At 49.5% G+C, this 27,551-nt stretch overlaps 1 protein-coding gene across 11 annotated transcripts in view; it reads right to left on the minus strand.

Moving 5' to 3' along the window:
* Nucleotides 1–27,551, minus strand: part of DTNB (dystrobrevin beta) — a 339,918-nt gene that overhangs the window by 195,933 nt on the left and 116,434 nt on the right. Inside the window, exon 11 of one of the 11 annotated variants that reach the window (XM_075595329.1) lies at nt 3,589–4,097. The exons of the other annotated variants lie outside the window; for them this stretch is intronic. Coding sequence (XP_075451444.1) covers nt 3,897–4,097 — 201 coding nt within the window. The 3' untranslated portion in view covers nt 3,589–3,896. Of the gene's footprint in view, nt 1–3,588; nt 4,098–27,551 lie in introns of those variants that run through there. 11 annotated transcript variants of the gene reach the window in all.

Raw genomic sequence — 27,551 nt, forward strand, 5'->3', positions numbered from 1 at the left:
TGAAAATCGGATGCACCTGTAATGTAAAATGAAAGGGACACATCCCTGGATTCCTAAAATTGTCTAATTTCAGGAAACAGAAGGTGCGTCTGGGTTCAGCCATGTGTACAAATCTGTCTCATGGTACTTTGGAACCCACAATCCGATTTTCCCTATGTAAAAACATTAACTAAACGAAAATGTAGTAAACATTTTATAAAAAGTAGACAACAGAATTTTGTGTGTATATAATATACTACCATCTACATTTTGCCGGTTTAAGCCATAACATATGGCATTATAAAGTAAACAAATTAGCATACTAAGTAGATTGGTGAGATCTCAGAGATGAATATGGATGTGGGGCCAACAACAATATGAAATGAAACGTTGATATTCTGTATGTTTTGCTAGGGCACACAGAAACGGGGGCTACAAATCTTATTGCAAAAATTGTATTAGTACCTTAGGTACCAACCAGCTGTGGCAGTGAAAAGGTGATTCTTAGGCAAGATATTCTTTTAGGAAAAGATAAATGTCCTACAAGTATGTCTGCACTTCCAGACATTATATACGTTTGTACTTTGTGGGGATATCTTTTATGGTACGGGGGGAGTTTTGTCTTGCCAAGGATGCCAACATCTGTGTGTGTAAATAGAGGAAAACAGTATCAAGATCACTGTTTTTTTTTTTTTAAAAACCACGGTCAGAAATAGTTTTGTGCAAACTTGCTGCCAATGCCCAAATGTCTGAATATTTTCAGGAAATATAGTTTCATGAGGACACTTGTACGCTACAGCAGGGGTGCGCAAACTGGGGGCGCAAGATTTTCCAGGGGGGGCGCGGCGGTTACTGAGGCCCGTGCTCTTCCCCAAGGCATTTAAATTAAATGCCGGGGACCATGCGAGGACTTTGTAAATTCCCTTACCTTGGCTTCGGGGGGGGGGGGGGGATCAAATGATGCAGTGGGGTTACATGATCCCACCGCGTCATTTGACGCCGGAGCCAAGGTAAGGACAGACACAAGCAGGGGGGTGGGAAAGCAGAGCAGTGGGGTGGTGGGGGGGAAAGCAGAGCAGTGGGTGGGTGGGGGGGAAAGCAGAGCAGTGGGTGGGTGGGGGGGAAAGCAGAGCAGTGGGGTGATGGGGGGGAAAGCAGAGCAGTGGGGTGGTGGGGGGGAAAGCAGAGCAGTGGGGTGGTGGGGGGGAAAGCAGAGCAGTGGGGTGGTGGATGGGAAAGCAGAGCAGGGGGGGTGGGGGGGAGCAGAGCAGTTAGCAGAGCAGGGGGGGTGGGGGGGAAACAGAGGAGGGGAGGGTGGGGGGAGAGGGTGGGGGGAGAGGGTGGTGGGGAAGCAGGGGAGGGGAGGGTGGGGGGAGAGGGTGGGGGGTAAGCAGGGGAGGGGAGGGTGGGGGTAAGCAGGGGAGGGGAGGGTGGGGGGTAAGCAGGGGAGGGGAGGGTGGGGGGTAAGCAGGGGAGGGGAGGGTGGGGGGAAGCAGGGGAGGGGAGGGTGGGGGGGGAAGCAGGGGAGGGGAGGGTGGGAGGGGAAGCAGGGGAGGGGAGGGTGGGGGGGAAGCAGGGGAGGGGCGGGTGGGGGGGAAGCAGGGGAGGGGCGGGTGGGGGGGAAGCAGGGGAGGGGCGGGTGGGGGGGAAGCAGGGGAGGGGCGGGTGGGGGGGAAGCAGGGGAGGGGCGGGTGGGGGGGAAGCAGGGGAGGGGCGGGTGGGGGGGAAGCAGGGGAGGGGCGGGTGGGGGGGAAGCAGGGGAGGGGAGGGTGGGGGGGGAAGCAGGGGAGGGGAGGGTGGGCGGGGAAGCAGGGCAGGGGAGGGTGGGCGGGGAAGCAGGGCAGGGGAGGGTGGGCGGGGAAGCAGGGCAGGGGAGGGTGGGCGGGGAAACAGGGCAGGGGAGGGTGGGCGGGGAAACAGGGCAGGGGAGGGTGGGCGGGGAAACAGGGCAGGGGAGGGTGGGCGGGGAAACAGAGCAGGGGAGGGTGGGCGGGGAAGCAGAGCAGAGGAGGGTGGGCGGGGAAGCAGAGCAGAGGAGGGTGGGCGGGGAAGCAGAGCAGGGGAGGGTGGGCGGGGAAGCAGAGCAGGGGAGGGTGGGCGGGGAAGCAGAGCAGGGGAGGGTGGGCGGGGAAGCAGAGCAGGGGAGGGTGGGCGGGGAAGCAGAGCAGGGGAGGGTGGGCGGGGAAGCAGAGCAGGGGAGGGTGGGCGGGGAAGCAGAGCAGGGGAGGGTGGGCGGGGAAGCAGAGCAGGGGAGGGTGGGCGGGGAAGCAGAGCAGGGGAGGGTGGGCGGGGAAGCAGAGCAGGGGAGGGTGGGCGGGGAAGCAGAGCAGGGGAGGGTGGGCGGGGAAGCAGAGCAGGGGAGGGTGGGCGGGGAAGCAGAGCAGGGGAGGGTGGGAGGGGAAGCAGAGCAGGGGAGGGTGGGCGGGGAAGCTGGCAGTCAGGCGCAAACTTAAAAGTTTGCCATCCCCTGTGCTAGAAGTTAGCTTTGCCTTGCCAACAATGAGGTGCACCTTTTGCGTTCAGCATTAAAGACCCTTACTTAGTCGCACATGTCTGGGGACCTCTATTTGCCAAAACCCTATGAAAAGATATACATATACATATCTATACATATACATAGATTTGTATCAACGTGCCCAGGGCATTACATGTCACATTTCATTTACATGCTTACTGAGCTGGTATGAGGATTTTAATTGCAAAGATGAAAGTTAATGGTGTTGATAATTCTTCTCAGAAATGTACATTATTTATAACAAAGACTCCCAGCCATCACATGTTTGTAGGGAAAGGCATGCACACAAGTTTTAATTCCTTGGGACTTTACTTTTTATTTTACTTTTGTGAGGGGGTCTCTAGCGGCTCAATGACTTGTCAATGAGAGCATGCATCTGTGTCATTCAGGCAGTGACCCGCCTATCCTCTGGGCCTGGCTGAGAGAGGAGAGCAAGTAAAGGCGATCAGACATCGCAGGACACCCCAGATGAGCAGTCGACTGTCTTTTACCACGGGGGCACAGCACCCTTGGCACAGGGTTGCGGCACCCTGGTTCAGAAACACTGATGTAGACCTATACATATCTGGTATCTGTGTACAACAGGAACCAGGGGCAATAAAACTTTAATTAAAGGACGAAGCTCATTCTAGTATATTAAAATGTGCTGACCACGCAGGTGGCAACAACCATTGGCAGCAAAAAGTTCAAAGACGACATGAAATTGCCCCAACTGCAGCAGCTGGTTTAGAGTAGTGGGGCAGTTGGAGTAAAAGAAACGTGTCCATTCCTCGCACTGACAGACTATGTAGGGGTAGAAGTATCACGGGGGGAGAGAGGAAGTGGGGGAAGAGAGAGGAAGAGAGAGGAGGAGGGGAGGAGAGAGGAGGAGGGGAGGAGAGGATGTAGAGGGGGAGGGTAGGAGGGGGAGAGAAGAGGAAAGGGTAGAGGAGAAAAGGGGAGAGATCTTGTATTCTAGGCTGTAACATGGTAAGTTTGGCTTTCCATTCAGGTTCTGCTGCATTTAGGCATGTTCATTTCAATAACAATACAGTAAGAGACTGTTCCATCCCCATGGGAGTGGGCATCCTTTTCTAATTCAGAACGGACTAAAATCAATCTTCACGTTTCCTCAAATTACAGGCTAAGTCAATGTCACGTATACTTTATGTGGCAAGAGACTTTAATCCCTACCCCAGAATTACTGAAAAAACGAAATATTTCAACAACGTTTTGTGATCACCTGACACCTTGCACGAGGTAGCATCACCTCACATAAGCCTGAAGTGCCTCTGTCCCAATGAAATATTAAAAAGATGCAGGCTGGGTACCAGGCTGGTATAGGTTCAGACCGGATTATATTAAAAACAGTAACAATGTCATAAGGGCACTTCATCTGCCAGCTGTAAGTCCGTGTCATCCCTCATCTCATCAGGCGTTCTCCGTGGAGAAAGGGAAATGTCATGCATCTGTCGTAGAAGATTATGCGGTCTCCAAATCTCTTTACACTCCTCCTCTCCCCAATTTTAGATATCGATATATAATCTGAACGGGGAGGTCCTCCAGAGCCGAATTCTACTATTCCCAGCTCCGTTGGCGACCTGGTTCCAGAGAAATGTAAGTACTGTATGTGCAAGGGAAATGAAAAACAAAATTAAAATAGCGGCCAAGATCATCTAACAGTTAGCCGCACTGCCATGCCCGATGATATTGCAGCTTCCTGTTTGCCCACAGGAGTGGGGTTCACCTGGGATATCCCAAAAGACAAAAAAAACAGCAAATTAAAAAATATACATTTTTGTTCCTGGAATTGTAGAGTCCCTAGAGATGAGACTAGCGCAGTTCAGCTCCAGAAAATCTTACGCTTCCATTCTTCTACACACACAAAAATTAAAAAGTGCCTGAAGCAATGATGTTCCATAAAGACACCTTCTAGCAGCTGAAGGCAAATGGCCTTTCATTCATAACATTTGGGTCTAAATGTACTCATGTGCGACAGGTCTACAAGTAGAAATCAGTGGTGGACAAAAGAAAAAAAAAGAAAAAATTAAACACTTAGGAGCCACGTAGAATTTTTAGGAGTCAGTTTTGTTGAGCGCCAGTATGTAAGAGTGTGTACGCCAGTGTAAACCAGTGGTGCGCACACACGTGACACACTCGCTGACAGAATACAGAGCAGGGAGAGGGGGGCGAAGCGGTTTGCTTCACTCCCTCCCCCTCTCGGCTGGACTAAGTGGTGCAGCGCTGGCTGCAAGTTAATCACTGCCGGGATCAGGAACAGCACGTTCTATTCTGCTCTGCGGTCTCTAGCAAAACAGGATAGGTTGCACTGTTGCTGGTCCCGGCAGTTACTGACCTGATCAGCACTGAACCACAGGTCAAATTTTAGGTGCCTGGGATTCTTATATCCCTAATGCAGATAGTACACCTTCTGATGTTTCACAGCCTGAAACTTTCTTATGTAACCTGAGTCATCAGAAAATACAGATCGTAAGAGAATTTTTTTGTGTGCTAAAATACGGGTTAAAAAAAATACATTAACACCACTGTTCAGAGGCAATCCATGGAGAACAAATGGTTAAAATATCTCAAATTGCAGCACGGTGCAGCTTCAGTAGACACAAGGCCAGGGAGAGGGGGGAAATATAGCGACATGCTCCCAAGTAGTTAAAATGGCAGAATAAACTTCAATCTCATGATCAGCCGTCATGTGCTTTCCCTCTGCGGAGGACACACAGGGAACAAGAGAAAGGCTACTGGGTCAACTCTCAGTGTAACCAATGAACAAGCTAAAAAACAAAATAATATCAAGTGATAATACGTTGCTTCAATTTCTAGCATACACAAAAATCCTGATACACTGCCCAATAACTGCTTCAATTGGCTACCAACACATGTTACTACAGTAATAATGCTAGGCACTTTTATCTCCATCCAAACATAGTGAAAGGACTCATGAATAAGGCTGTGCATTAAAAATTCCTCCCATGTTTTCTGCAATGAGCATTTGCTTCATTCACATGTTGCAGCAGTCTGACATGGTCCACTGGTAAATTCATACACTTCTGCAAACACACAGAAATAAAACTAGAAGCCTGTGTGATTAAATGTCTGTGTGAATGTCTCTGTTGTGATCAAATGTTTTTTAGTGAGAATTGCAAGAATAGAAAAATAAAGAATGCTGTATACAGTATGCGTTTACAAGTGAATTTGCACGACCAGGTACAGATGTGACTGAATGATATTGGATATACCCTGCTAGCAGAACAGTACAGACAGTACAAGCGCAACAACAAATCTCCTTCCCGACTATCCTAGTGTTATGACTGGTTATGTAGAATGTGGATGGTCTCCAGCCACAGGATATGTAGTTAACAGTGCACCTTCCTCTCTCTAACCTGGAAAACAGATATACAGCTGCTGCACCAGACAAGCAAGTGGGAGGTAGGGGATCCCAATATAATGTGCAGAAGCTGCATTTCTGACTCCAATAAGTACCGGGCAATGGAGGGCTTCAGTTAAGATGACTAATCTAATACAGGGGTGCTCAACGCCACTCCTCAATTCCCCCCTCCCCCCCAGCAGGTCAGGTTTTAAGTATATCACAGCTTCAGAACAAGTGGGGCTTGAGGACTGGAGTTGAGAACCCCTGGAGTAATAGATACAAGTTTTTTTTTTTTATTGACCTGATCAACCACACAGACCAATCATTTCTTGCACAACCCCCCCCCCCTGAAATATTCTCATTGGGCTCTGAAAACGTTTATTCCGTCTCACTAGGAGTTCGACCTTTCCAACATATCTTTCACATTTCTCTCAGATGACCTTACAGGCATATCCCGCATTAACGTACGCAATGGGTCCAGAGCATATATGTAAAGCGAAAATGTACTTAAAGTGATGCACTCCCTTAACAATGCATGTACTCTACTGCAATCGTCATATACGTGCGTAACTAATGTAAATAACGCATGTGTAACAGGCTCTATAGTCTCCCCGCTTGCGCACAGCTTCGGTGCAGCTAGGGAGCCGGTTTTGCTATTCAGGACGTGCTGACAGGCGCATGCGCGAGCTGCCGTTTGCCTATTGGGCGATATGTCCTTAATCGCGAGTGTACTTAAAGTGAGTGTCCTTAAACCGGGATATTTCTGCATTTAATAGGGACTGAAGATATGGCCGTTTTTGGACCATACTGAATGTTTTATTGAAGGTGATAAAGGAGGCACTCACAAAAAAGTCCAAAGCATCCTATTGAAGCGGTTGTTGAATGGACACATTTTGGCCTCTGAATGCAGAAGTGTTTGTCAATCAAATGTGTGTTTTTTTTTTTTTTTTTTTTACCCTTCGGCAACTCTGTTCTCAGAGAGCCGATAAGGTTAAGGGGAGGGGGAGCGGGAGTGTAGGTGGGGGAGCGGTAGTGTAGGTGGGGGAGCGGTAGTGTAGGTGGGGGAGCGGGAGTGTAGGTGGGGGAGCGGGAGTGTAGGTGGGGGAGCGGTAGTGTAGGTGGGGGAGCGGGAGTGTAGGTGGGGGAGCGGGAGTGTAGGTGGGGGAGCGGGAGTGTAGGTGGGGGAGCGGGAGTGTAGGTGGGGGAGCGGGAGTGTAGGTGGGGGAGCGGGAGTGTAGGTGGGGGAGCGGGAGTGTAGGTGGGGGAGCGGTAGTGTAGGTGGGGGAGCGGTAGTGTAGGTGGGGGAGCGGTAGTGTAGGTGGGGGAGCGGTAGTGTAGGTGGGGGAGCGGTAGTGTAGGTGGGGGAGCGGGAGTGTAGGTGGGGGAGCAGTAGTGTAGGTGTATAAGCACTTGGTAATGACACAGTGATGTAAAAAAAAAAAAGTGAGCGGACAGAGGAAAGCAAATAGTTCCCAAGTCTCAGCTCTCCATGGTTACATACTACCTTAGAAAAAAATATTAGACAATACATTATCCAAGTTAACAAGGGAGGATCTCATTAATCTAAATACTACATTAACGAAGACTGATCTGGCTGAAGCGGTCAAATGACTAAAGGCAGCTAAAGCCCCAGGCCCGGGTGGTACATCCAATATGTGTCAGGAGAATGACATCAATATTCTGTCCCCATGTGTGTCAGATCTATTTAATTCCTTCCTGGAGGGAAGAGAATTCCTGAGCAAATGTCTAAGGCAAATATTGCAATAATACATAAGGAAGGCAAAGACCCACTGGGCTGTGGTCATAGTTATATGTCAATTTCTATCAAACCCAAACTTCAAAATATACAGTAAAATGCTGGACAACAGATTGAATTCGATTCGTACTAGATTTATACATATCAATCAGGTGGGATTTATCAGTGAATGCCAGGCTACTGGTAACACTTGGAAAACATTATAGAACAAAAACGCTAAAGCCTTTTTTACTGAGCTGTGACGCTAATAAGGCGTTTGGTAGGATCTATTGGACCTTGCTGAACAAAACATTGCAGGTATTTGGCATTGAATGCCTAGATCTTAAGGGGATTCAGGCCTTCAATAATTCTCTAGCAGCAACCGTAACAATTCCTGGGGGTAACGCAAATGAAATACAAATCACCAATAGGACCACAATAGAGCCATAAGCCTCTGCAACCAGGGAAACCCAAATAGTCAGGGCATTGGGATCAGTAATGAGACCTACCTAACTTACAGGCCTCTCTTTCTGAAATTGATAAGTTTTTAGACCACAAAATACTGGCAAGCCCTAAATCTAACCCTACCTCAGCACAAAGGAAAATTGCCACCACTACATTTTAGCTACAAATGGAGAGACCCCCATCTAAAATACTTAGGGGTATAGATACAGGACCAAAAATTACCACTGCCGATTTAAATATAACTATCCCAACTTATTTGCCCAAACTAAAAAGGATCTCCAAATTTTGAATAAATTCCACATTTCCTGGCTAGGACGCAGAAATTCAATCAAAATGAACATCTTGCCAACATTACTGTACCAACTCCAGGCCCTCCCAGTCGCTATGCCACTTAAACACATAAAAGTTACAAAAAAAGGACAATTTCATTTGTCTGCCAGGGTAAGAAACCAAGAGTAGCGCTGTCAGTCTTACTAAGTCCAAAAGCAGGCTAGGCCTCGCAGGACCGGACGGTAAGAAACATTCTCTGCCTTCTCACAGATTGCATACTGGAATTCAGACCTAAAGCTGTGCTGCTGGGTGGATTGAGAGTCCTATTATAGTAAACACTAGCTGAGAGACCCGGCGTTGCCCGGGAGTTAAATTTCCCGCTAGGAAAAGGGGGGGGGGGGGGGAAATGGGGGGAGAGGGGGAGGGACAGTGGACAGGAGGAGGGGAGGGGGGAGGGACAGTGGACAGGAGGAGGGGAGGGGGGGAGGGACAGTGGACAGGAGGAGGGGAGGGGGGGAGGGACAGTGGACAGGAGGAGGGGAGGGGGGAGGGACAGTGGACAGGAGGAGGGGAGGGGGGAGGGACAGTGGACAGGAGGAGGGGAGGGGGGGAGGGACAGTGGACAGGAGATGGGGAGGGACAGTGGACAGGAGGAGGGGAGGGGGGAGGGACAGTGGACAGGAGGAGGGGAGGGGGGGAGGGACAGTGGACAGGAGGAGGGGAGGGGGGAGGGACAGTGGACAGGAGGAGGGGAGGGGGGAGGGACAGTGGACAGGAGGAGGGGAGGGGGGGAGGGACAGTGGACAGGAGGAGGGGAGGGGGGAGGGACAGGTGACAGGAGGATGGGAGGGACAGTGGACAGGAGGAGGGGAGGGGGGAGGGACAGTGGACAGGAGGAGGGGAGGGGGGAGGGACAGTGGACAGGAGGAGGGGAGGGGGGGGAGGGACAGTGGACAGGAGGAGGGGAGGGGGGAGGGACAGTGGACAGGAGGAGGGGAGGGGGGAGGTACAGTGGACAGGAGGAGGGGAGGGGGGGAGGGACAGTGGACAGGAGGAGGGGAGGGACAGTGGACAGGAGGAGGGGAGGGGGGGAGGGACAGTGGACAGGAGGAGGGGAGGGGGGGAGGGACAGTGGACAGGAGGAGGGGAGTGGGGGAGGGACAGTGGACAGGAGGAGGGGAGGGGGGAGGGACAGTGGACAGGAGGGGAGGGGGGAGGGACAGTGGACAGGAGATGGGGAGGGGGGGAGGGACAGTGGACAGGAGGAGGGGAGGGGGGAGGGACAGTGGACAGGAGGAGGGGAGGGGGGGAGGGACAGTGGACAGGAGGAGGGGAGGGGGGAGGGACAGTGGACAGGAGGAGGGGAGGGGGGGAGGGACAGTGGACAGGAGGAGGGGAGTGGGGGAGGGACAGTGGACAGGAGGAGGGGAGGGGGGAGGGACAGTGGACAGGAGGGGAGGGGGGAGGAACAGTGGACAGGAGGAGGGGAGGGGGGAGGGACAGTGGACAGGAGGAGGGGAGGGGGAGGGACAGTGGACAGGAGGAGAGGAGGGGGGAGGGACAGTGGACAGGAGGAGGGGAGGGGGAGGGACAGTGGACAGGAGGAGGGGAGGGGGGGACGGACAGTGGACAGGAGGAGGGGAGGCGGGAGGGACATTGGACAGGAGGAGGGGAGGCGGGAGGGACATTGGACATGAGGAGGGGAGGGGGGAGGGACAGTGGACAGGAGGAGGGGAGGGGGGGAGGGACAGTGGACAGGAGGAGGGGAGGGGGGAGGGACAGTGGACAGGAGGGGGGAGGGGGAGGGACAGTGGACAGGAGGAGGGGAGGGGAGGAGGGACAGTGGACAGGAGGAGGGGAGGGGGGGACAGTGGACAGGAGGGGAGGGACAGTGGACAGGAGGGGGAGGGACAGTGGACAGGAGGAGGGGAGGGGGGAGCGACAGTGGACAGGAGGAGGGGAGGGGGGAGGGACAGTGGACAGGAGGAGGGGAAAGGGGGAGGGACAGTGGACAGGAGGAGGGGAGGGGGGAGGGACAGTGGACAGGAGGCGGGGAGGGACAGTGGACAGGAGGAGGGGAGGGGGGAGGGACAGTGGATAGGAGGAGGGGAGGGGGGAGGGACAGTGGACAGGAGGGGAGGGGGGAGAGACAGTGGCCAGGAGGAGGGGAGGGGGGGGGACAGTGGACAGGAGGAGGGGAGGGACAGTGGACGGGAGGGACAGTGGACGGGAGGGGGGGGACAGTGGACGGGAGGGGGGGGGACAGTGGACGGGAGGGGGGGGGGGACAGTGGACGGGAGGGGGGGACAGTGGATGGGAGGGGGGGACAGTGGGCGGAGGGGGGGGGACAGTGGACGGGAGGGGGGGGGACAGTGGACGGGAGGGGGGGGGACAGTGGACGGGGGGGGAACAGTGGACGGGTGGGGGGAAACAGTGGACGGGTGGGGGGACAGTGGACGGGAGGGTGGGACAGTGGACGGGAGGGGAGGGACAGTGGACGGGAGGGGGGGGACAGTGGACGGGAGGGGGGGGGACAGTGGACGGGAGGGGGGGACAGTGGATGGGAGGGGGGGACAGTGGGCGGAGGGGGGGGGACAGTGGACGTGAGGGGGGGGGACAGTGGACGGGAGGGGGGGGGACAGTGGACGGGGGGGGGAACAGTGGACGGGTGGGGGGAAACAGTGGACGGGTGGGGGGACAGTGGACGGGAGGGTGGGACAGTGGACGGGAGGGGGGGACAGTGGACGGGAGGGGGGGGGACAGTGGACGGGAGGGGGACGACAGTGGACGGGAGGGGGACGACAGTGGACGGGAGGGGGGACGACAGTGGATGGGAGGGGGGACGGTGGACGGGAGGGGGGGACAGTGGATGGGAGGGGGGGACAGTGGACGGGAGGGGGGACAGTGGACGGGAGGGGGGACAGTGGACGGGAGGGGGGGGACAGTGGACGGGAGGGGGGACAGTGGACGGGGAGGGGGGACAGTGGACGGGAAGGGGGGAACAGTGGACGGGGGGGGACAGTGGACGGGAGGGGGGGGACAGTGGACGGGAGGGGGGGGACAGTGGACAGGAGGGGGGGGACAGTGGACAGGAGGGGGGGGGACAGTGGACGGGAGGGGGGGGACAGTGGACAGGAGGGGGGACAGTGGACGGGAGGGGGGGACAGTGGAAAGGAGGGGGGGAACAGTGGACAGGAGGGGGGGGACAGTGGACAGGAGGGGGGCAGTGGACAGGAGGGGGGGGCACACACACTCACACAGTGTAACACACACACACACAGTGTAACACACACACACACAGTGTAACACACACACACAGTGTAACACACACACACACACACACACACACACACACACACACACACACACACACACACACACTGTGTCACACACACACACACACAGTGTCACACACACACCCACAGTGTCCCCCCCACACACACACAGTGACACACACACAGTGACTCACACACACACACTGACACACACACACACACACACACAGTGAGACACACACACAGTGAGACACACACAGTGAGACAAACACACACACACACACGTCACCTCTCCTTCCGGCCGCCGCCATCTTAGTTAGTCCGCGAGGGAGGAAGGGGGTCCTTCCGGGCGCCGCCATCTTAGGTGCCGCGTGGCAGGTGCAGGCTGCCTGCCCACTGCCTGTCGGAGCACCGGGGGGGAGGTGAGTGGAGCACCGGGGGGGAGGGAGGTGAGTGGAGCACCGGGGGGGAGGGAAGTGAGTGGAGCACCGGGGGGGAGGGAGGTGAGTGGAGCACCGGGGGGAGGGAGGTGAGTGGAGCACCGGGGGGGAGGGAGGTGAGTGGAGCACCGGGGGGGAGGGAGGTGAGTGGAGCACCGGGGGGGAGGGAGGTGAGTGGAGCACCGGGGGGGAGGGAGGTGAGTGGAGCACCGGGGGGAGGGAGGTGAGTGGAGCACCGGGGGGGAGGGAGGTGAGTGGAGCACCGGGGGGGAGGGAGGTGAGTGGAGCACCGGGGGGAGGGAGGTGAGTGGAGCACCGGGGGGAGGGAGGTGAGTGGAGCACCGGGGGGGAGGGAGGTGAGTGGAGCACCGGGGGGGGAGGGAGGTGAGTGGAGCACCAGGGGGGGAGGGAGGTGAGTGGAGCACCGGGGGGGGAGGGAGGTGAGTGGAGCACCGGGGGGGGAGGGAGGTGAGTGGAGCACTGGGGGGGGAGGGAGGTGAGTGGAGCACCGGGGGGGGGAATGACTTGGATTTCAGGCTGATGTTCGGGGAGGAAGAGGCGGAGCCTTCGGGACCGGCGGGTAAGAGACCGGGAGATGTGCTGCTAACACTGTGAGCCCCACAACACCCGCCCTACCGTGTCTGTCTGTGTGTCTGTGTGTTTGTGTGTTTGTGTGTGTCCTTTGGCCCGTCACTCCGCCTCAGGCCAATGAGAGGTGTGCGGGGGCGGGCGGGCCAAGGGACCAATGAGATTTCCCCTAGGGACAGAGGCCATGCAGACAGGCATACAGTGCTTTCACAAATATAGTATAAGTTGTATCTTTACCCTCTTTACCCCAAGGTTCATCACAAACACATTTTTACATTAAACATCTGGTACGCAGCCAAATCAAAGTTTGGGTTGCTCGCTTCAACATTCCAACATACACCCATATTTGATAACCTACGTTCCCCTTAGGCTGGAACACAAATTATTCTGATCTTTGGAAAAACAAAAACATCTTGGATATTGGTAACTTGTCTAAAGGGAAACTATTGAAATTCAATGAGATTTTCTCCAAATACACCCTTCCTAAGGCAGAACTATTTAGGTACCTTCAAATGATACTTCCATAATACAACTATTTGTAAAACAAAATGTATGAACAGGAAATATCAGAAAGGCCTAATCACGAATATTTATCAAGAACTTGCTCCTATGGGGCGACTTCCTAGCCATACTTGTATGAGAAAATGGGAGTCTCACCTACAGGTTGAGATTCTGAATGATGATTGGGGTTGATATATGAGACAATGCCTCCAAGGCCTCTATTTGCACAACAACAAGAGAGAATAATTTATCAAATAATATTCCGATGATACTTATCCCCCAAACATCATGTTTCCAAGTTCACAGAACAGTGTTGGAGAAAATGTGGTAAAGTAGGTGACTTAGCTCACGTATGGTGGCATTGTCCAGAGGCAGGGCTGCCGACAGGGGGGGGACAGGCCCGGCTGCCGGTCCTTTCCATCAGCTGCAGGCCTCTGTCCCTCTGTCCCACACCGAGCGTCCGATGCTGCTGCACGACGCCCCTTATGATGTCAGTGCGCCGGAAGCCTGGCCCAGCTTCCGGCGCGCGTGCTGATGTTGGAAGCTCTGTGTGGGACAGAGGGATAGAGGACCGCAGCTGAGAGCCGGGGCCCGGGCCGCGGGAGGACTGGCAGCCATGCCTGGCCAGGGCCCAACTTGCAGCGCCGGCCACTGGGCACCCACAGCAACAGGACCCGGCCTGACCATCCACAAGGTAAGTCTGTGTTTTTTTTTATATGTATTGGGGGGTGAGGGTCTTTTTAATATGCATTGGTGGTGGGGGTATCTTAATATGCATTGGGGGGTAGGGGTGTATTTTTTAGTATGTATTGGGGGTGGGGGTGTATTTTTATTATGTATTGGGGTGGCGGTTTTTGGTATGTATTTTGTGGGGGGGATTGAGTGACAGTAGTGGGAATTGACAGGTGGGGGCGAGTGAGATGAGTGGGGGGGAGGGAAGTCCGGGAGGAAAAGAGGGAGTAAGAGTGAGACGCAAGGAAGAGAAATACATGCGAGGTGAGACGGGATGAGTGAGGAAGAGGGAGTGACAGAGGGGAAAAAAATACATGGGTAGAGGGTGGGAAATAGAGGGGGCTCGTGAGGGTTAGGGGCCCTGTGCAGAGGTACAAAGGGATAATGATTGAAAAGTTTATTGAATAAACTTTAAAGATCACTATCCCTCTTGAACAGGTTACAATCTTACTCTCTAAACCTATGGAAAACCAGAGTCCCTCCAATCCTAAATTAATCTCCTATATTTTAACGGCGGCTAAATGCTCAATTTCAGCATCAAGGGAGAATCAATCAACAGCAACAAAAAATGCATATGGCGCAGCGAATAGAGGAAGTGATGTTGATGGAAAAACTTGTATCTTCTTTTCAAGCACAATGTTAAAAACGTTTATAAAGTGTGAAACCCTTGGATCAATTGATATAGTTTAAATGGTTATTCAGGTGACAACCTCATAAGATGTTGATTTGTGTTTAATCTAATATGTTTAACTGGTGGTTCCAACCCTTTTTCCCACCCCTTCTGTTTTCTACTTCCTGTACCATTCCAACTCCAAAAACGTAAATAAAAGGTAAGTTATGTAGCCTACATAAAAAAGAAAATATATAGGTCTGCCAAAATTAGGTAGAAAATAAACAAAAAAAGACATCAGCCACACGCAACCCCTTAAACATCGCTGTCAATAGTTCACTTTGGTCATAAGAGGTATTGATTCTTTATGTCACACATTTTGTGTTTCATGCTTTCTTAGAACGCATACAATAATAATAATAATAATAATAATAATAATAATAAACTATAGCCCCCTCAGTTCACCCATTTGGATTATTGTAATATCTAATGATACTAAAAAATGTATCACATTGATAAAACAGGTTCATGAACTGAAATATCGTGACGGATTCCATTTTCACCAGTAACTTCAGCTGAACAAATATTTTCGATGCAAAGAATACCAGGTACAATAACTACTCTAAGTAACGAAACGTAATCCTTCACCGTACAGAGTACAGTACTGTAATATAGTATGGAACACATACAAGCACATTCACACATCAGACCGGTCCCCTAAACCTGCCTCACCCAGTACTCCCACACAGCTTCCACTGCAGCCAGGGACTCTGGGTAATTACATTAAACAAGCACTTTTTGCTACTTATCCACTTCCCAGTTGAAACCGCTATCTATGAGGAGGTTTGCTCCTCATATACTTCTTTGACCAAGGCTTTACTGCAAAATCCACATTAAAGAGAGCAGTTCCACCTATTTGAAATACTTACCAGTAAAGTTACCAGATTTAAATCTCTCCAGGGGGAAACAAAATGGTTACCAACTTTAATGCCAATAGGAAGCTGTAACATCATCAGATGTGGCTTCCTATTGCATTGCCATTTAAATCATCTTTAAAAATAAAGAAGTATTACATACATAATAAGAGTACTAAAGAGTACTTATTACGCTCTGGACGACCGCCGTTTCCAATCCTGAAAAAAATGGAGGTTAGTTAGGGTGGATTGCTCCTTTAAACTGGATAAGAAGCAACAAGTCACATTCTAGGAGTGCTCATTTGCATGTCATTACCCAGAATCCCTGGCTGCAGTGGAAGCATTGTATGCTGTGTGATTACGGGTTAAGGCGGATGTTAGGATACTCGTATACCACGTGAATGTGCTCATAAGTGTTCTTTATTATTACTATTCAAAGAATATCACTGCCCTCTGCTGGAAAGTGATATAAAGCCAGAACGGTTTGCTAAGAAATTATATTCTACATTTCACTAGGTAGTAGGGTCTGCTATAGTTGAAACGCGAGGGTACCAGAATTATTAATTTTTTTACACACCTATACTATTTAATTTGCACGTTTTCAATTGAACATGCATTTTAGGAAAATGGAACTTGGAAAAATCTTCTTTTCCTTTGTTTTTATGGTGTATATACATACACACATCTGTATTATACAGTGGCAAAAAAAAAAGTTTATGAACCCCAATGATAATTACGGAAATGCCATAGTTTCTCCAAGATAACATTCTTGAATCAAAACCAGTCTTTTCTTAAATATCCAATAGGGTTTATATTAACCAATTCCACGTCTTTTGAAACAAAATGATGTATGAATTAGAAAAACAATGAGAAATTAAGAGTCAGGGTATGTGTAAAGTAAGTGAAATCCCTGGTTTTATCAGCTAAATTAAAGGAGATAATTACAATAAGGTGTTTAAATAATTTGTGAGATCTTCAGGGAAAGGCCCCACCCTAGATAAAGATCAGAAACGTTGTGAGTTTGGTCTTCATCATAAAGGTATGCGGAAACACATCATGCCACAAACAAAAGAAATTTGTGCGGACCTCAGAAAAGCAGTTATTGATGCACATCAGTCTAGAAAGGGTTACAAAACCATTTCTAAGGATTTGGGGCTCCACCAATCCACTGTCAGACAAATAGTCTACAAATGGAGAAAGTTCAAGACCACAATCACTCTACCCAGGAGCGGCCATCCTACCAAAATCTCTCCAAGAACAAACCAGTAAATCATCTAGGAAGTCTCAAAGAACCCCAGTCACATCCAAGGATCTGCAGGCCACTCTCGCCTTGACTAATGTGAGTGTTCATGACTCAACTGTCAGAAAAAGACTGAACAAGAACAGTTTCATAGATGGATAGCCAGGAGGAAACCGCTGCTCTCTAAAAAGAACATTGCTGCCCCTCTGAAGTTCAGCAAAGAGCACACAGATGATCCACAACACTTCTGGAACAATGTTCTCTGGATAGACGAGTCAAAGGAAGGACTGTTTGGCCTCAATGAGAAACGTAATGTTTGGCGAAAACCAAACACTGCGTTCGAACAGAAGAACCTATGTAACCTCATCACAACCGGCAGGCATGGTGGTGGGAGTGTGATGGTTTGGGGCTGCTTTGCTGCTTCGGGACTTGGACGGGTTGCCATCATTGTCACAACCATGAATTCTGCATTGTATCAGAAGATTCTAGAGAAGAATGTCAGGCTATCCGTCCGTGAGCTTAAGCAAAATTGGGTCAGGTAGCAAGACAATGATCCTAAACATGCAAGCAGATCTACAAATAATGGCTGCAGAAGAAGAAATTCTGCATTTTAGAATAGCCTAGACAAAGTCTGGACCTAAACCCCACACTTTCATGCCAATTAGAGAATTAGTAAGGAGCTAAGAACCTAAAAGGAGGAGCCAGACAGCTCCAAAGATGTGGTGTCTACGACTGACAGGAATAAGAGAAATATATGTATACATGCCTCTCAAGTAGATTGGAGGCAAAGGGAAGAAGAGATATAGGGCGGTAGTTAGATAGAGGATGGATCAAGAGATGACTTCATTAGAATTGGCATGATGAGTGCATGTATGAAGGAAGGTGGTAATGTGCCAGAGATATGAGAGAGGTTAAAAAGGTGAGTTATGATGGGGCATACTGTGCCAGTGAAGAAGCAGAGGCGATGTAATGGAATAGGATCAAGGGGGCAAGTTGTACGGTGAGACGATTAGAGCAGCGTAGAGACCTCCTCTTCAGTGACGGGAAAATGATCTGGGGTGGATTTAGGTGTGCGAAGGGAGGTAGGTGTTGCGTGTGGCCCGACATGAAAAGATGTGAACCTGAGGTTCATAGAACGCAACATTTCCAAGAGTAATAATAAAAATCAGTGAAACATACAAAAATAAAAGGTGTCTCACTGTGAACTCACTTATAATTAGTGGACCGTTCGTGATCTTTGGAGTGTCAAGAGATGAGTATGGTCTTTCCACCTAGGTCGACACTTGCATAGAGTCCCATCGGCAAATAAAGAGACTTGACATGTCGCCTCTCTCCTCATGGCACTGGAACTGACGTAGGACGCCCAGAGAGACTGGGAGCATGGAATCTCGAGTCAGAGCATGTTCCTGCTGTGCTTTATGCACTACATGCTTATTTTTGCTTGGCAAATGTGAATGGGATTGCCCCACGTTATTGTGTGTTAATATTGAAATTCTATATGATGTACACTATGTTAAGCCTCCTTGAGTGACCGGTGGGACCCTATGCAAGTGTGGACCCAGGGGGAAAGACAACACTCATCTTCTGACACTAAAGATCACAACCGACTAACTAAGCTCATAGCGGGACACCTTTATTTTTGTATGTTTTTTGTTACTTTTAATACTTTGGGACATTTTTGCGCTCCACCAACGGCCATACACGGGGGTAGCGCTACTCCACACACAATCTTTGGGTTGGCCTGGTTCTGTGGACACAAGAGTGATTAGGTGCCATGGGCTCCTCCGTACTTTGGAGGTTCCAATAGGGTGGTGTTTATGGTGTGTGTTTTGTATTGTGGGGGGCCTTGTATGATTATTGTGTTATATTGTTATATGGTCAGTAAATACAGCTAAACCCCGTTATAACGCGCCTCGTTATACCGCGATTCGGTTATAACGCGGTTTTCCCGTGGCTCCCGTTTTTTTTTAAAAAAAAAAAAAAAAAAAAAAAAAAAATTTTTTTAAAAAAAAATTTTTTTACATTTTTTTTTTTGCACACTGCACACACTCACTGCACACACACTGCTCATTGCTCACACTGCCACACTGCACACACACTGCACACTGCACACACACTGCTCATTGCTCACACTGACACACTGCACACACTCACTGCACACACACTGCTCATTGCTCACTGCCACACTGCACACACACTGCACACTGCACACACTCACTGCACACACACTGCTCATTGCTCACACTGCCACACTGCACACACACTGCACACTGCACACTGCACACACACTGCTCATTGCTCACACTGACACACTGCACACACTCACTGCACACACACTGCTCATTGCTCACTGCCACACTGCACACACACTGCACACTGCACACACACTGCTCATTGCTCACACTGACACACTGCACACACACTGACCACACTCACGCACACTCACACACACTTACGCACACTCACGCACACTTACGCACACTTACAGACACTCACACACACTCACACACACACACACACACACACACTTACACACACTTAGACACTCACACACACTCACACTTACACACACTTACACACACTTAGACACTCACAGACACACACTCACACACACTCACACACACTTACACACTCACAGACACTCACACACACTCACACACACTTAGACACTCACAGACACTCACAGACACTCACACACACTCACACACACTCACACACACTCACACACACTTACACACTCACAGACACTCACACACACTCACACACACTTACACACACACTCAGACACTTACCCACACTCACACACCCATATACACACACACACTTTCTCTCCCATATATACATACACACACACTCTCTCACTCTACACAGACGGGCCGCGACCAGCACCACCACCCGCTCCCCCCCCTCCTCCCGCGCAGGCAGCGGGAGCACCGGGGACAGCGGTGGGGAGAAGAAACCCCCCGCTACAACCTCCATGCAGGCAGCATGGTTCTGAGGTAAGCGGCGACCTGAGGGGACATCCCCACTCCCATCTCCTGCCCCGCGGCCTGTCCCGAGGTGACAGGGGGAAGCGGGGACAGGAGAGACATCCCCGCTCCCATCTCCTGCCCCGCGGCCTGTCCCGAGGTGACAGGGGGAAGCGGGGACAGGAGGGACATCCCCGCTCCCATCTCCTGCCCCGCGGCCTGTCCCGAGGTGACAGGGGGAAGCGGGGACAGGAGAGACATCCCCGCTCCCATCTCCTGCCCCGCGGCCTGTCCCGAGGTGACAGGGGGAAGCGGGGACAGGAGAGACATCCCCGCTCCCATCTCCTGCCCCGCGGCCTGTCCCGAGGTGACAGGGGGAAGCGGGGACAGGAGGGACATCCCCGCTCCCATCTCCTGCCCCGCGGCCTGTCCCGAGGTGACAGGGGGAAGCGGGGACAGGAGAGACATCCCCGCTCCCATCTCCTGCCCCGCGGCCTGTCCCGAGGTGACAGGGGGAAGCGGGGACAGGAGAGACATCCCCGCTCCCATCTCCTGCCCCGCGGCCTGTCCCGAGGTGACAGGGGGAAGCGGGGACAGGAGAGACATCCCCGCTCCCATCTCCTGCCCCGCGGCCTGTCCCGCGGTGACAGGGGGAAGCGGGGAGCGGAGGGACATGCCCGCTCCCATCTCCTGTCCCGCGGGATGAATATGCGCTAAAGCGCGGCGGCCATTTTTTTTTCTCGCGACCCCGTTAGTAACGCGGTGGTCTCGGGGTGGACCCCGAGACCCGCGTTATAACGGGGTTTAGCTGTATAAGTTAGTTATACCAGTGTGTGTATGCTTATTCACTGATTGTGTTGCTTCCTGTGAGGGGTTATCCTTCAGCGCTAGGATCCCCTCCCAGGTGGAGGGACGTTATCCAGAGAGAACGCAATCACCCCAGGCTCCTAGTGGCAGAGGATTAGGCTGGGGACATGGTACCGCAGAGTGTGGAGGCATCCGCACGCTGAGCGATCAGACTGCCTTAAGGCAGTGATCGCGTCCATGCGGCGTGCGGGCGGGTTGCGCAAGAAATCAGTTGAAACGGATTTATTGGCGCGACAAGCCGGTCACGTGAGCGGTTCGCCCAATGAGGGTGAACCAGCTCCATGACGCCCTTAGGCCCTACCCCCACGGCCAGGGAAAGCACCCGGTTCACACCTGTCACTGCACAGCCTCCTGTACGCCAGACAGGTACTCAGCATGCGTAGTTCCCTTAGTCACAGGGAAAGGGGGCTACATATGTTTGCCGACTCCAAGAATAGAGAATAAATAAGAACTCAACATTTACATTACATCACAGTGTACGGAAACACCTGAAAAGAAAAACTTCATTTCCCTTTCTGATTTTCTCAGTAAAGAAAAGCTTTGAAGCAGCAGTTCTCCCATACTCTTTATTTTCTACAGTACTGTACGTGTAAGCAGAGGGTTTCAGGAGCTGAAACGTTAACTTCAGCTCCAGAGACCCTCTGGTTCCAAAGATACTTACCCGAAAACAGAGAAAACTTTGAATCTCCTGTGTTACGAGGGCCAATAGAAAGCCGTAACATCTACTGTACCTTGAAAGAACCAGGAGGTACCGACACTAACATTCCCGCTGTGTGTTTAAGGAACCAGTGATAACACTGTGCCCACTGATCTATACAAAAAATAAAGCGGAAACTGCTGCTTTCAATTATTATGTTAGCTTCAAAAAAACAACTGAATCATCAACCATCAATCACAGAAATGGCTGAAGAGTCATTATGAAATGCCTTAAATACGCTGTACTTTTACCTTATAGGTAATCAACATGTAAATGTGCATGGAGTTAATGAGGGGCAACATGCTTACCTCTTTTTAACCTTAGCAAATGTCTTTGGGGGTTAGCTAGACGAGCAAATCAAAACATGATTTGTTTCTTTTCTGCCTATTCATATTCCTTTTATTCTTCAATTTGTAATAATTACAATTTAACTAGTGATGCGGAACCACATTACCCAAGGCTCAGATCCACACAACTCCGTTACTAACGAGGCGTTAACGTAAGTTATAAGTGCTAACAGGGATCTTCAAAGCTCACTATGCACAGAGCTCTGTTATAATTAACACACGGAGTTAATGTAACTGGTGTTGCTCGCATCCAGATCCTGACATAGGTCTTTTACAGGGTCTGGGTAAGTGTAAGACCACAGTTACAGTGGGTAAGAATGAACTCACATATGGTTATTCTCAGGGTTCTTTTCTTCTCCCATCTTCTCCTTTTTAACTTTAATTAAATACCTATTAAGTGTCTGGATGGGAGTATCGTCACCTTTGGGTAAGAGGCTTAAAGATGTGTTATCTGATTCGAACGCAAGGCAGTGCTAACTTAACATAGGTTAAGTCTATGCTAATGAGATACAGACGTTGTTTTTGCATATAATTAACTTTGTGGATACCCATTAAACTTGGGGGGAAAAACGACTGTTACATATATAGATAAAGTCACATTATTTGCCCTGATTTAAAGATGCGTTGTTGATCTGGGCCAAAGTTAGGGTTGTTGGTAACGCTGACAGTGTACCCAAGTTCACATGATTAAAAAATATATATGTTCCTTCGTTTGGCTAATATGTATACATATATATACGTATACATATATATATATATATATGTAGCGGTCATGTAAAATGGCTACAGTCATCTCTCCGGCTGACAGTAAGGCCTGGTAAGTTGTGGGCATGCCAGCAGTATTTATGGAGTTTTGCCCTCACACCCTGGTGAGGTGCCCTATGTATGGATGGGAGTGGTCACAGGCTCTGACTCCATGGTTAGTGATGTCAGAGGTGTGTCAGCCTCCAGAGTATACATAAGGCACAGCACTGATCAAAAGTTGGTTGTTGCTGAGTTGTTAGAGTGAGTTCCTGTTGCTGTGCTGCCTCTGTCAGTAAGAGGCACATGGAGGTCTGCAACATTGTTGCGGTAGTCTGATGCAGAGCTGTGAGTCTGGCAGCACAAAGCAGACAGAGAAAAGCTGTTGGTGGCTAATGTAAGAACTATGAGACAAGGAGCAAGTCTGAGTGCAGGCTTGGGAGGAGACAGTTTATAAGACTGTGACTAGGGACCTGGCACAGGGATATCTCCCTGAAGGGGAGATAGGGAACCCACCAATTAAGACAAGGACATACCTTTCAAAGGGAAGCACTAATGATTATGTGTGGCTAAAGAGACTACTGCGAGGGGCAGCTAGCCCACCTCAAGCAATAAAGATGCATCAGATCAAAGACACCCTCGTGTGTGAGTCTGGGATTACTCTGCAGAGGGAGGCACCACAGAGGAGTTCCTCACCAGGACCATCCACAAGCTCACGCTGGGATCCTGATGAGGTGGAGGCGCTGCACTGGATATAGGTAGGACTCTGCACACTACCTCAGCTGCCTGTCTGGACTGGTCATCCCCACACACCATCATGCGGGAGACTCAGGAGTCCTGTAGCCAACAGGTGCACCACCAGACACAATCACACTGTAATGGGGACTGGTTAGACCACAGGGGCCAATATGAGATTGGGTGGGTCAGGCCGGTTCAGAAAAACCATTACATATATATACATCTGTATACATATACATATATATACATATAGATATACATATGTATACATATACATATATATATACATATACATATGCAGTGTTCGACAAACCTATACAATTGCTCGCCCCGGGCGAGTGGATTTAACATCGTGGCGGGCTCCTATTGGCCCAAGCAGCACACGTTTGGTACTAGGTGGCGAGTAGATTGTTTTGTTCGGCGAGTAGATTTTTTGGTGATTTGTCGACCACTGTACATATGTATACATATACATATACATATGTATACATATACATATGTATACATATACATATACACAGTGTTCGACAAACCTATACATTTGCTCGCCCCGGGCGAGTGGATTTAACCCCCGGGCGAGTAAATATTGGCCCAAGCAGCACACGTTTGGTACTAGGTGGCGAGTAGATTTTTTTGTGTGGCGAGTAGATTTTTTTGGTGATTTGTCAACCACTGCATATACATATGAGAAAGTCACTGTCGTGACGAAACGCGTCAGGGCACGCTACCACGACACTACGTCATCACACAGTGCGCGCTTTACGGCCGGAGAGCGCATGGAGCTGATCTGAGGCTGAAAGAAACTCCCAATCGCACTGACGCTAAGAGACATTGCTTCCAATCATCCGACAACTGCTGGAGGTGAACCGAAGGGACTACCTAACATCTGATGTGTTCCAGGACGGTGTGGCCTTATTGGTGGTGATTATATCACAAACTGCCTTTTTATCTTGTACTTTTGTGAGTGTTTTAATCCCCTTGTCCTCTTTTTTATTGATTAAATGTACTGTTTTACACTATGGGACGTGCGCTCTCTGTTCTTCTCTTTCTATAGTCCTCCTGTTGGAATTGGTTATTCCTTATGAGAGCAGCCGTGGATCCCTGAGCAGCAATTCCATTTACATTTGAATTTCTACTGGACTTGTACTAAGGATTGGACTTTCTTCCATTTTTGTCCCCTTTTTTTCCCTGTTTGATATATGTTATTATTATACATTGGCACGTGTTTTTATATATTTTTTCACATTTTTAACACTTTTTCACATTTATGTTTTTTTTATATTGTTAGATTGTTAATTTTATTTGATTTTCACTAATATTATACACAATATCTGCACGGTTTAATTCATTTTATTTTACCTTGTTTCACGAGTGGCGCTACTGAAATTTTTCTTTTATATACATATGTATACATATACATATCATATGTATACATATACATATACATATGTATACATATGTATATATATAAATATATATATATATATATACACATTGACTTGGGTATTATTGACTTTAAGACCATTAGTCACCCAAGTGAATAATATAACATATGATCTATTGTCAGTTACGGTTTGAATAACAAGTACTTATCTAACAAGAATTATGTTTTCTTTTAAACATACAGTACTTTTATATTTGTTTTAGTAGTTTTTAAAATTGTTAATTTCCTTAGATATCTTGTATACTTAGTTTAGTAGCAGATGTAATTGTTAAAGCACTTGTTGCTTTATACAAATGAAGATGCCTTTGTCTGATAGTCTATAGGAAATTATTATGCTATGTCTTTGTCCTGTGTTAAGGGAGAATTTTTATCCCCATATTGATCGCATTTGTATGTATTTTACTGATGCCTGAATATTATTGGTTGACCGCCATCGGGGGAGCTGCCACTCAACCACCATGCCTCACCATTGGTATTCTTACTATGGAGGAGTTTGGGTGTGTTTGGAGGGCGGGCCTTCCGGTCGACGGCCCCTTTTAAATATCGGCATCTTTGACAAAAGTGAACGGATTGCACCAAACGCGTCAGAGGCTCCTCTCAAGGCTCTTGTTTAGTCTACATGTTGCAATTCATTCATTAAATAGCCTTTAATATAGCGATCCAGTATCCGTCTTCTTTTCCTCCATTCGGAACGAATTTGCAGCACTATTTGGCACGCAATATCCTCCCCCTTGGGAGAACCTTTTTTATATAGATAACGTCCCGTTATTTAACCTGATTTAAAGATGCTCTGTTGATCTGGGCCAAATCTGGGTTTGTTAATAACGTTGACAGTGTACCTAGTTATGTGCTAGCAAATATTATTTTCATCATGAAACTTAGACCCATACTTCCGGCACTTGTTAAGTAAAACACGCGACCGCATGACACTCTAAGCTGCCTCCACTATATCGCCTACTAATACATTGTTTGTATCTTTCCTTTTATTCTCTGCAACCTAACAAAATGGTCTTAAATGAATTTGCACATAACTCCTTATCAATGTAAGAGCGATGTTTACCTTGGCACTATTACTCACGTCTGTTTGGCATTTTAACTCAAACTGGGCCCAACGATTTCTGTTGGCGGAATGTGTACAGGCTCCAATAAACAAAGGCAAGTTTTATCTGGCACTGACATTAGAAAGTACTTATTTTTTTACACAACAGAAATATGCCATTTTGATCTTCCTTGAGCATTTATAGCTGTTTTACTAAGAATACAAGTTTTTCTTTTAATATTGTTTTTCAAAAAGCATAGCGAGCTTATGAACAGTTACAACATGGAGACCTGGGGGCTGCCATGTTGCTACGTTAGTAATATTGCTTACAGTGTGATACTGTTAATATACAGTAGGTGCTGTAGACATCAATGTAATCTCACCTAGCTTTCAACTCTCCCTAGAGGACAATATAACACAATGTAACCACATTATCTAGCAGGATCAATACAGACACTGGAGAGATTTCAGTGCTGAAGATGCTCAATCTCAAATAAAAACTTCATAATAAAAAATAACACTTCTCAACAGCACTTCTGCTCCTATTACCAAATGTCCCTGGATATGAAGAGCCATATTTGACATTACAGGAGGTGGCAGAACACTGAATGTGGCAGCACACAGTAGAAACAATGCGGTCCATTACATCTGATGATTTACTTTGATTATTTTGTTGACAATTAGAACATTCATACAGATGTAGCCAGACTTGCTGTCCCCAGTACAGCGACCCCGAAAACAGTCAATTTTGCGGGCTGCAAGTATTAAAGCAGCGTTAATCCTGCCGGGCCAGCCAGCAAGAGCTGCGCAGAGGCGCCCCAGAGAGAAGCAGAGAATCGGATGACGTCACTACTTCCTATTGGCCCATTGCGAAGTGCCCGCTACGGAAGAGTGCATCTCTGAAAGCAGAGGGTCCCCGGATCAGAAATGAATGGGGTTCAAGCTCAGGAGACCCCCTGCTTCAATCCAGTATAGAAAACTAAAAGTATATTGGATTGCTCCAAGAGCTGCTCAGGGAGACACACAGGGAGACTGCTTGTCTCTGGGACTCCTGTGCAGCTCTTACAGGAGTAGGAAACCGAAATAAACTGCCCGGCGCTTCCTTAATACAGTGCCACAGCATATTAAAAAATATAACAAGCAAATGCAAGAAAGGGAAAATATGCAATATAAATAAGGTAACAACAATAAAATATATATAATCAAAGGACCACTCAACCTTAAGAGGAAAAAGCCACAATCCTCTAGAGAACAGAAAACGCAAGGGATGAGGGAGTGTGTCCTAGATTTGACCAATGGTGTTCTGCAGCAGCTTCAGATGATGAACTGCCTGGTAGCCAAGCTAGAGCTGGTGGGGAAGAAAAACGGGAAGGGGGTGGGGGGGAGGAGACAAAGAAGGGGCTGATGGTGTAGTAATATAAAAAACCTTTAATAAATGACACATAAAAAAGCCCCCCTGAGGGCGTACTCACACTCTGTACTGCCACTCAGGGCACATAAGGGTATCTTTACAGCCAATGGTGCATCTCCTCCGTCTCTGGCAGTCTCTGACGGTCCCCACAAGCGGCCGCTGGGGTTCTCGTGCAGCTTGACTGGAGTCGGCATCTGGCGTCACGATCAACTGGGAACGGATTGCCTCCTCCTCTTCCACTCAACACGTTTCGCAAGATAGGGTTAACTTGCTTCGTCAGTGGGGACCGTCAGAGACTGCCAGAGACGGAGGAGATGCACCATTGGCTGTAAAGATAACCTTATGTGCCCTGAGTGGCAGTACAGAGTGTGAGTACGCCCTCAGGGGGGCTTTTTTATGTGTCATTTGTTAAAGGTGTTTTATATTACTACACCATCAGCCCCTTCTTGGTCTCCTTTCCTCCCCCCCCCCCCTTCCCGTTTTTCTTCCCCACCAGCTCTAGCTTGGCTACCAGGCAGTTCATCATCTGAAGCTGCTGCAGAACACCATTGGTCAAATCTAGGACACACTCCCTCATCCCTTGCGTTTTCAGCTCTTACAGGATGCTGGTAATTGACTTGATCGGATTAACGCGGCGCTTGACCCATTCAGAAGCAGGGACTCCCACAGA

This window comes from Ascaphus truei, chromosome 4 (genome assembly GCF_040206685.1).
Source record: "Ascaphus truei isolate aAscTru1 chromosome 4, aAscTru1.hap1, whole genome shotgun sequence".
NCBI classification, from domain to species: domain Eukaryota; kingdom Metazoa; phylum Chordata; class Amphibia; order Anura; family Ascaphidae; genus Ascaphus; species Ascaphus truei.